Source organism: Salvelinus sp. IW2-2015, unplaced genomic scaffold (assembly GCF_002910315.2).
Source record: "Salvelinus sp. IW2-2015 unplaced genomic scaffold, ASM291031v2 Un_scaffold861, whole genome shotgun sequence".
NCBI classification, from domain to species: Eukaryota; Metazoa; Chordata; class Actinopteri; order Salmoniformes; family Salmonidae; genus Salvelinus; species Salvelinus sp. IW2-2015.
In genome coordinates this window covers 397,199-408,168 of record NW_019942631.1, presented here as the reverse complement: position 1 = coordinate 408,168, position 10,970 = coordinate 397,199, and the positions used below count along the sequence as shown (strand labels likewise).

General features: G+C 41.7%; 1 protein-coding gene across 1 annotated transcript in view; it reads left to right on the top strand.

Moving 5' to 3' along the window:
• Positions 1 to 6,349: 6,349 nt before the first annotated feature.
• The window catches only part of LOC112069029 (lysosome-associated membrane glycoprotein 5-like), a 9,618-nt gene continuing 4,997 nt past the window's right edge, over positions 6,350 to 10,970 (top strand). Inside the window, 6 exon segments of the mRNA XM_024136285.2 lie at positions 6,350 to 6,806; positions 8,400 to 8,578; positions 9,064 to 9,195; positions 9,569 to 9,632; positions 9,635 to 9,661; positions 10,717 to 10,905. Of these exon segments, the coding sequence (XP_023992053.1) occupies positions 6,749 to 6,806; positions 8,400 to 8,578; positions 9,064 to 9,195; positions 9,569 to 9,632; positions 9,635 to 9,661; positions 10,717 to 10,905 (649 nt within the window). The 5' untranslated portion in view covers positions 6,350 to 6,748.

The following is a 10,970-nucleotide window of genomic DNA, read 5'->3' as shown; positions in this document are numbered from 1 at the left end:
CTTTCTTCTTTTCTGTTTCAAATCCTCTTTCTCGCACTCTCTCTCTCTCTCTCTCTAGCACCTCACACTATAAACAAATTAATGCACTCACCACATATCTAGTGCAGAATTTCAAGTTTAAAAAAAAAAGTGCTTTTAAATTGTATTTCATTGCTTTCAAATGGGCMTCTCAATGTCTGCTAGGACATKTAAATTATTTTACAAATTATAAATCCCAAAATAAGGGGTTATTTATATAAAGGTATATAAATAAATATACAAATAAWATATATATATTAAATATAGTGTGTAGTTTAAGACTATATTGTGTTTGTTAGAGCTTTTGCACTAGTTGAATGTTTCTGTTATGTGTGACTATGTAACTTTTGCTCTCTAGTTTGTTGACAAAGCAGATTATTTTTGCAGAATAATTTCGCTTTTGATTTCCTTTTCGATTTGTATATCCTCTTTTTTGCTTGTCAACGTACAGATCATCATGTTAGTGTTTTTGTATWTATATTGTACTGTCGAGCTTCTAGCAATGAAAATACTGTTGTTGCCCTGCTCCTTTAATACTGTTTTCTAGTATGTGTACCAATAAACTATCCAGGTGTAAAATGGAACCTGTACTCCTGGCTCTTTATTTGCTAGCCTATGGGGACACCTTAAAGGTGCAGTCTGTTGGTTGTTTATTTACAGTACATCTGAATAATGTTGTGTCAACCATTTTTTTGGGGGGGGGGGGTCTGTGCTAGTGTACTTGCCTGCACCGAACAAAGACAAAGATGAACAGGTAGAATTTATCTACTTTTTCCCTTACTTTCTGGTGGTTTGAGTCAGGTTAATTGTGTTTGTTCTTCCTCTCGCGGCCACAAGCACCTTTCATTTTTGCCACCAAATCTGTACAGGCCTTGAATTCAGACTAATTTACTAAAATGGACATGTATTTGCAGATTTTCAGTCAACAGGTGGAGTGTTCGAAAGTATATGAACTCTGTTTCCTTTTTCACAGTGTGAAACTCCCAGGAATATCTCTGTGAATATAAACAGTGATATAATGTTGTAAAATGGTAAAACAAACAAAAAAATATCTTGGTTCTTGTTTTATGAAATGATGACAACTGAAGATGAATGTCGTGTCATTGAAGGCTGAAAGGGGCTGGGGAAGCCCACGCGCCTTTCCCTTAAAGGCCCGATGCAGCCATTTATACAGTACACAGCTAATCATTCAAGGGTATTTCTTTATTTGTACTATTTTCTACATTGTAGAATAATGTGAAGACATCGAAACTATGACAACACATATGGAATCACGTAGTAACCAAAAAAGTGTTAAACAAATCAACATTTTATATTTGAGATTATTAAAAGTAGCCACCCTTTGCATTGATGACTGCTTTGCACACTCTTGCATTCTCTCAACCAACTGACACTGTCAGTGATTTTTTCAAATCAAGGCACACTTAACCAGCATGGCTACCACAGCATTCTGTAGCTATACGCCATCCTATCTGGTTTGTGCTTAGTGGGACATCATTTGTTTTTCAACAGGACAATGACCCAACACACCTCCAGGCTGTGTAGGGCTATTTGACCAAGAAGGAGAGTGATGGAGCACTGCATCAGATGACCTGGCCTCCACAATCACCCGACCTCAACCCAATTGAGATGGTTTGGGATTAGTCGGACCGCAGAGTGAAGGAAAAGCAGCCAACAAGTGCTCAGCATATGTGGGAACTCCTTCAAGACTGTTGGAAAAGCATTCCAGGTGAAGCTGGTTGAGAGAATGCCAAGAGTGTGCAAAGCTGTCAACAAGGCAAAGGGTGCGCTACTTTGAAGAATCTCAAATATAAAATATATTTTGATTTGTTTAACACTTTTTTGGTTACTACATGATTCTATATGTATTATTTCATAGTTTTGATGTCTTCAATGTAGAAAATAGTGAACAATAAAGAAAACCACTGGAATTAGTTGGCGTGTACAAACATGTGACTGGTGCTGTAGTTATCATTGTGAAATCCTTAGTGCTGTGATTAACTGACATTTCAGTTAATCATTTTTTAAACAACTAATTGGCTGATGTCGGTTCAATTATTTGAATCCCATTTCATTACGTTTTTCTCTGTGAAGTCGAGTAGGTGTGTCCAAACTTTTGACTGGTACTGTAATCAATATCAAATCATTTCTGGTAACAATTAAATAACTTACTGTAATAACAGATTTCCATTAAAATTAGCAAAAAATAGCTTTTAGCAACAAAAAAAACTATTTCTCAAGCTAAAATGTTGTTGGACTGTCTGGGATTGGTCGTAGTGGGGAGAGGAAAACTGAAAACGAGTTGTTATTGGCAGAGAGGTTTAAAACTCACTTTGTTATTGCTCTGTTAACCTATTACTGCAAGGTGATGTCACCATGGAAAGCTGAAACTCCCGCCCATGCAAACCTGCTTGTTAGAAGTCCTTTGTAGATTGTATTTTCAAACCACCAACTATGAGGAAATACAGTTGAAGTCGGAAGTTTACATACACCTTAGCCAAATACATTTAAAATCACCTTTTCACAATTCCTGACATTTAATCCTAGTAAAAATTCCCTGTGCAGTTGCAAACACGTAGTCTGTCTTTTTTTATGGCGGTTTTGGAACAGTGGCTTCTTCCTTGCTGAGCGGCCTTTCAGGTTATGTTGATGTAGGACTCGTTTTACTGTGAATATAGATACGTCTAGAATTTTTTTTTCTGAGGTCTTGGCTGATTTCTTTGATTTCCCCATGATGTCAAGCAAAGAGGCACTGAGTTTTGAGGTAGGCCTTGGAATACATCCACAGGTACACCTCCAATTGACTCAAATTATGTAATTTAGCCATCAGAAGCTTCTAAAGCCATAATATAATTTTCTGGAATTTTCCAAGCTGTTTAAAGGCACAGTCAACTTAGTGTATGTGAACTTCTGACCCACTGGAATTGTGATACAGTGAAAATAAGTGAAATAATCTGTCTGTAAACAATTGTTGGAAAAATTACTTGTGTCATGCACAAAGTAGATGTCCTAACCGACTTGCCAAAACTATAGTTTGTTAACAAGAAATTTGTGAAGTGGTTGAAAAACGAGTTTTAATGACTCCAACCTAAGTGTATGTAGACTTCCGACTTCAACTGTAACACTGAAAAAAAGTCACACTTTTACAGTGTTAGTTTTATCATTTTTTGTACAATATGATACAGTACACAGTAAAAACTGAATTTCGACTGCAATGAACCCTGGCAGGCATRGGCTGTAGGCTACTGTTCTGTTCCAGTTGCAATAATCGCATTCAATAAGAGCTAAATTAATTCACAGTCCCCCAGACCCCTACACACAAACAGGCGGTGCAGCCTCTGAAGCACCTTATCACAATTAGGCTATTAGTGATTCCATTAGAAAACTGAAAAAGTATGATAATGATGTTAGCGTTGTCCTGGCAACTCCATGGCTTTTCGTGACTATAAAACAGCTTTGAGGGGCGGTATGTTTTTTTGCGGTGTGTATCAGGTTGGGAGAGAGGTTACACCAAACCTGCTCCTGAACAGATACTGCTTCGTGTCTAACATACATAAAACCGTTATTCTATCAATTAAGTCATCATGTTGAAACTTCCGGAGAAGTCCAGCAGCCAAACAGGCACCAGAATCCTCCTCGAGGCCATGTCGAACGATAAGGTCCACTTGGCGAGGTTCATTCTCGACGCACTGGATGGGAAAATCATCGACTCCAAAACGGAGGGCGCGCAGACCCCTCTCATCTCATCTGTTCTGCTACCCGAATGTCAGACCAGGTCCAAATTCATAGAGATGCTTCTCCATAAGGGCGCCAGCGTCAATTGTCAAGACGAGAGCGGCCGCACTGCGCTCAGTTACGCATGTGAAAAGGGTTACCTTGACGCGGTGAAGATTTTGGTTAGAAACAACGCAGATCCAGAGATGGTTGACGCGTGGGGGAACACTGCGCTGATGTACGCGGCAGTGGCTGGTCACTCACCGGTCGTTGCGTTCTTGGTGAGAGCCTTCAAGAGACTGGGGCTTCAAATAGACCGACAGAATAAAGTTGGTAACTCGGCAGTGGAGGTAGCAAAGTTTCTCGGSCACACAGACTGTTTTTATGCGCTAACCAGTAACTCAAAGAAAACCCGTGAAAATGACATTGGAGGTCAGAAAGATGGTCATTCCCACGTCAGCTCGGATTGTAACATAAATGAGGAGAAGTTGGAGAGAAAGTTATTGGATCCCATTAAGACACCAGACGTTCTCCAGGTGTGTCCCCAAAGCGACAGCTTGACCGCAGTGGACGGGACATGGCTCCCGAGGCGTTCGGGTCGCAGAAGAAATTCTTTGATCTTAAAGAGTCGATTACAGTCAATGGATTCCATTGAGGAGTTTGAGAGAGAGATTGACATCCCCACATTCCCACAGGAGCTGGTTTTCTCGGGTGTCCTCACCCCCAAACCCCCTCCTCGATCTAACAACCTCCAGACCTGCCCAAAACTGAAAACAATCTGTGTCATCACCAAACCTGGGGAAAAGTTCACCAGCTCTGACAATCACCTGCCTCCTCTTACCAGAGGATCTGAGCATCTCAATCACATGTCGGTTCTCTATTCGCCWCGGCCGGCCAAAAACAACCTCAAAACCACAAAAAGCTGCGTGTCAATATCTGCGCCAATATSCTCTTCGTCCTCTCGTCTTGGTATCCTACTAACTCCTATCACAGGCAACAAAGGCAAAGACGAATGGGATAATGTCAAACTGAAAACAGGACCTGACTTTAGTGTGAGGAGATTTGACGACAGCTACTACCAGAAAAGGTGCAGTTTGCCCACAAGCATCCTCAGTCCTGCACCTCCTGACCGTTCGAAAATGCCTTTACACAAAACCAAAACTATGTTTAGAAACGTTTCAACGACGGCCAACACAGAAATTCCAGATTTTACACCACCTGTTACCAGCTCCTCAACGACGTTCACGGTATTGGGCAACAAACTGTTTCGGAGGTTTACATTCCCCGCGTTTAAACAGAGCGGGAAGGAGGAACAGGGGGGCGCGTGTGGAGGAGATCCCGCCTCAGGTTCACCGCGAGGAATGCCGCGTTCAGAGACGTTCCCGCTGAGCACAAGACACCCGCAGGTGGGTAGTAARCCCAGCATAGACAGTATCAGTGCAGTGAAATGCGAGTTTGACTTCAATTTTAAAACGGCCCATTCTTCTTAAACAGTATTTCTCTGAGGATCATGCWTAATAGGCAAATGTCATTTTGGAGAGCTGCAGTGTGTGAAGGCTTTTCCCCCCACTTCTTTTATTCCAGCACTACTAACACATTTTATTGAACTTGYCTAATTGTGATTCTAGATTGAGGACTATAGGAGATTAGTTGAATCAGGTGTGTTAGTTCTGCCTTGGGCTGGAACAAATACCTGTACACACTAGTGTTGAGGAAAGGGCGGGACAAACGCAAAGGCATATCCACGGGGAAGCCTCATGCAGCACAAATAGGATGATGTACATTTACTTTGAATAACAAACGTCATCACTTTCATAGCTATTCATATTGGTTGTGAAATATCAATACTATACATGTCATTTGTTTAAATTGTTTTCATGGATTGCATTTCTATTTCAGTTACATTCTTGAATTGTGAAATATTAAGATGAATTAATAAATCATCGTTGGTATTTCTAAATGGCAAGTGTTTGTGTTCTTTGGAGGAGGAAGRTGTGTGTGTGTTTCCTCAATGTCAAGCTTCTTGGTAAGTTATGAAACCTTCACATAACCTTGACGTTAGAATACTGGGTCATTCTGGAAAGTCTACAGAGAAAGCTATCACATTTACACTGCGTTATAGTTCTTTCATGTATTATTTATTGCCTGTGTTTGTGGAAGCAATGTGAAGGAGGGGGGGGGCAATGTCCGCTATTGCCAAATTACAAGAGATACAACATCATCTGACACATCACACATATTCATTCGTGCCGTGTGTTTATTAACGTTTACAATCATTAGAATCATAGACACACAAAAGTCAAGGGTGTGTATTTAAGCTGTAGTATGCACAATGTCTATGACAAAGGTGTGAGAGAGCGGACACTCGCACACACGCACTGCCCGGTGTTCTCAAGACTGAGTTCACACTCCGTTGTGTGTGGGGGAGAGCACGTCGCCAGACTGCAATCCACGCACACACGCACCACAGAAACTGCAACCTGCCCAGAAGCAGAGAGGAGGGGTTAGCACACACCTCAGCTGCAATCACAGAGATGGAAACAGCAGCAGTGCGGGACTGACTAGCTGTGGTTGCTGCTGCGAAGCTTTTTGAAGGAAACTAACTTCCGGAGAGAAACTTAGTGTCTGCAGTGTCTTAGTATGTGCAGTGTCTTAGTATGTGCAGTGTCTTAGTATGTGCAGGGGGAACTCTGCTTCGCCGCCGGTGACGCTCACCAAAAGCTCTCTCATCGTCTGAATTTAGAGAGAGGAGAGAGTCTTAAGCTGTACAATGCGTTCAGATAGCAGTTAACGAAACAACCGTGACATTTTAATACGCAGCAAACCAGATGCTAACTCTCACATTCACCTGGAGATTTGCTGCATTCGCGATGATCGTGACTACGAGACACTGAGCAGCGGTATCCCTCCTCTCTCTCTTTCTCCTTACCGCTCTCTCTTTTGTCTTTTTCTCTCTCTCGCTCTCTTCGCGGGTTCACTACAAGACTACCAGCCATTTAGCCATTTCAGCAGTGCAATGGAGCAGCTCAGATTCAGCACCTTGGACAGCGCTAGAGTTCTACTGTGTTTGTTCGGTAAGCTGTGTGTGTGCGTGTGTGTGTGTGTGTGTGTGTGTGTGTGTGTGTGTGTGTGTGTGTGTGTGTGTGTGTGTGTGTGTGGCATACGATATTTTGGTCGTGACTGCACGCTGCAACCTGCGTGTCCCTTTGTCTTTGTGTGTGTGTGTTGCATACGATATTTCGGTCGTGACTGCACACTGCAGCCTGCGTGTCTTTCTGTCTTTGTGTGCGTGTGTGTGAGTGTGCGCGCGCGCGCGTATCTCTGTGTGTGTGTGTGAGGGAGAGACAGATAGAGAGAGAGAGAAATTCCTGTTGAGTTTGTGGGTAGAGGCACAGCCACCTGTTTTGACGCCAGTGCGGTGAAAAGCACTTTATGAGAAAAAGAGTCAAGTGCTTGTCATTATTAGAGCATTAGACTCACCGGTATGGGCGTCCCTATGTGCTGCCCATGTCGCTAAKGCATGCAGGGGACGAGTAACTCACTGACTTGAGATCGAAGAGGTATCTTACAACCGTGTCATGTAGCTGTGTATTGTTTTACATTTGAGTGGGCAAATATACTCAAGAGAAGATTCGCTAAATGATCGGCCCGTTTTCTTTTGGGAGAAGATAAGTTCCTTTGAGCCTAATCTTTGAGTTTTTGGGCACACTGGATTTGCTGATCATGCATGTTTGCATGTCAARCACTGATTATTCAGTCTGCAACATCATTGACAGTAAAACACATTCTTTCCAACCATMATTGACTGAAAATAAAGTAGTTCATTATTCTATTTTCTACAGATTCTATTTTATTCTGTTCCATCTGCTGATCTCACATGTTTTAATTTAAACCTCTTAAGGATCGGACCCTTTTTTTTTAATTTTCGCATAAAATTACACCCAAATCTAACTGCCTGTAGCTCAGAACCTGAAGCAAGGATATGCATATTCTTGATACCATTTGAAAGGGAACACTTTGAAGTTTGTGGAAATGTGAAATGAATGTAGGAGGATATAACACATTAGATCTGGTTAAAGATAATACAAAGGGGGGAAAAAAACGTTTTTTTGTGTTTTTTTTGTACCATCATCTTTGAAGTGCAAGAGAAAGGCCCTAATGTATTATTCCAGCTCAGTCGCAATTTATATTTTGGACACTAGATGGCAGCAGTGTGTGTGCAAAGTTTTAGACTCATCCAATGAACCATTGCATTTCTGTTCAATATGTTGTATCAAGACTGCCCAAATGTGTCTAATTGGTTTATTAATCACTTTTCAAGTTCATAACTGTGYACTCTCCTCAAACAATAGCATGGTATTATTTCACTGTAATAGCTACTGTAAATTGGACAGTGCAGTTAGGTTAACAAGAATTTAATATTTCTGACAATATCAGATATGTCCATGTCCTGGGAAATATTCTTGTTACTTACAACCTCATGCTAATCGCATTAGCCTACGTTAGCTCAACCGTCCGTGGGGGACCCACCAATCATGTAGAAGTTTTGAAGCATATTCATTGGAATATAGTTGGCGCTAGAAAACATATAAACTGTTATTGATTTGCCACTCTATTCCCACTGTACTCTACACTGCTGACATGACTCTATATCTCCCTGTGTTCAGCGATCCTGGTCCGGTTTACGGTCACGGCCGAGCAGGAGGGAGAGAACCTCTCCGGTCTGTCCACCAACCCGGATAAAGACATATTCGTGGTCCGAGAGAACGGGACCACCTGCCTCATGGTCGAGTTCGCTGTYCGCTTCACGGTCCCCTTCGATGTCCTCGCGCTCAACGGSATAGATGTAAGACACGACTCCGATATTTGATGGCTCAGCATATTTGTAGAATGTTACTTTTACTTTGAATGTACACTGTTCAAGTCAAGATTGCATATACAACTGGGTAGATAATAAAGTTAGAATAGCCCTACATTTTGAGACACTTTACCCTCCGGACCTAGCCTACTGATGGGAATGTGTAGGTGGACAGAACCTGTCAGACTTCGTCTGTCTATCAACTTGAACTGACAGTGACATACTGTCCCATTTCTGTATGTAACAATTTGCTCTCATTCAGACACACGGACCCCCATGCCACGGTATTACGCACTGGGGGCTGTGCGTAAAATGATGTGCAGATCTTTTGGAAACACTGTACTGGGCTGTAGCAACAGCGTACCAGTGTGAAACAATTCATAGAAKAAAGAGTAGTCTACTGAGAATAAAACAAATGTCTGATCGACACAATGAATCATACACTACTGAATGATCTGTTCTGTTCTTTGCAGCTTATCACGGAGAATGCGTATCTGGCTCTGCCTCGCGGGGCAGACATAGAGGGGAAATGCGGAAGCCAGGACGCCCATATACACATCTCGTGGAATGATAACGCCTACACACTCCGCATCTACTTCGTCAAGGTTTGTCCCCTACTATGAAATAGGCAGTGGGCAAGCGGAGGCGATTTACAATTACCCCAAATCCTTAAGTGCATTTATCCCCTGTGGTTTTCTTGTAAAAATCTGTTTGGGTAACATCGCCTACACATAACAGCCAGGCATAATGTTCTGCTGCTGGTGACGATATGGTAAAAAACTAATATTGGAAAGCAGGGAATGACCGTGTGTGTGTGTGTGTGTGTGTTTGTGTGTGTGTGTGTGTGGTGTGTGTGTGTGTGTGGTGTGTGGTTGTGTGTGTGTGTGTGTGTGTTGTGTGTGTGTGTGTGTGTGTGGTGTGTGGTGTGTGTTGTGTGTGTGTGTGTGTGTGTTGTGTGTGTGTGTGTGTGTGTTGCAGGAAACCAGTGGCAAGGGACATGTGTGGAAGATTAGCAAGGTGCAGTTCGTTTATGACACCTCGGAAAAACGCATTTCCTCAACTCATACAACCGTGATAGCAATTTAACCCACTCAGCATTTCTATGTTTGTTTTGCGATATGATTTCATTGAAAAATTATTTCACATTTGTACTAACTGATACAATAAAGAAAGACAATTCACATGGGCCTTTGGATATTTCCAAATTTCATTTTATTTTTTTAAATTTCTTTCTACAAAACATTATTATTATTATTATTATTATGATGTTCCTTCTTAATATTCTTTGGTCACATCTGATTTATTGCTGTCATTTCGATTAGATCTATTAATAAACTCATTCATTTAATAGCCGTCTGACTTATTGAGAATCATGACTTATTGAGAAGCATTGATTATAAATTAAATTAAATTCACTAATATAGGCTACATTCACGTAGCCTACCCTGACCGCACCATTTGATTCAATATTAATCCACATTTTAAAAATCATGATGGGACAGGCTGGAGTAAAGTTGAAAACGGAATTATTGAAAGCAAACATTGCATTTTTTGCTGGATTTTCATGATTTTCATTGAAGCACATTGATTATACTGTAGGTCGCCTTTTTCCTGTACACGCTATTGTGGTGTGTCTATCGCAGTGGCCGTTTTATGAGTTGAAAACAAAGGGATTCCTATAACCCTTGTACATAGAGGTTTTATACTTAAGAGGTTTTAACATTTCAATACTTACCTAAATCTTTCACAAATATTTGCTGAATAGGCTACATAGACTTTTATTCGATATTGTGTAGCCTATAGGCCTACACATTTCTTTAACCAACTTCTATTAAAGACATGTTTTTGTGTTTCTCTGTATGAAATGCATGCTTGTGTGGTGTGTGTGCGTGTGTGGCGTGTGTGTGCGTGTGTGTGTGCTGTGTGTGTGTGTGTGTGTGTTGTGTGTGTGTGTGTGTGTGTGTGTGTGTGTGTGTGTGTGTGTGTGTGTGTGTGTGTGTGTGTGTGTGTGTGGTGTTGTGGGTGTGTGTGTGTGTGTGTGTGTGTGCATTTTCTGTTTGTACCTACCTACTCATGTAATATGTCTCCTCATGTACTGTATCCTCCTATTCCTTCTCTCCATACAGCTGGGAAGCACACAGCCAGCACCCACCATTTGTCAGCGTTAGAGACCCCTGCTGGCCGCTCATATGTCTGCGAGGCTAAGCAGACACTCACCCTCATCTCCAGTGACCACCAGAAGGGAGTGACTGTTGCCATAAGTGACGTCCAGATCCAGCCCTTCGACATCAACTCAGATTTCATGTTCAGTGAAGGTACAGAATCTAACCCTAACGTCATACAGCCATGCTCAGTGAAGGTACAGAATCTAACCCTAACG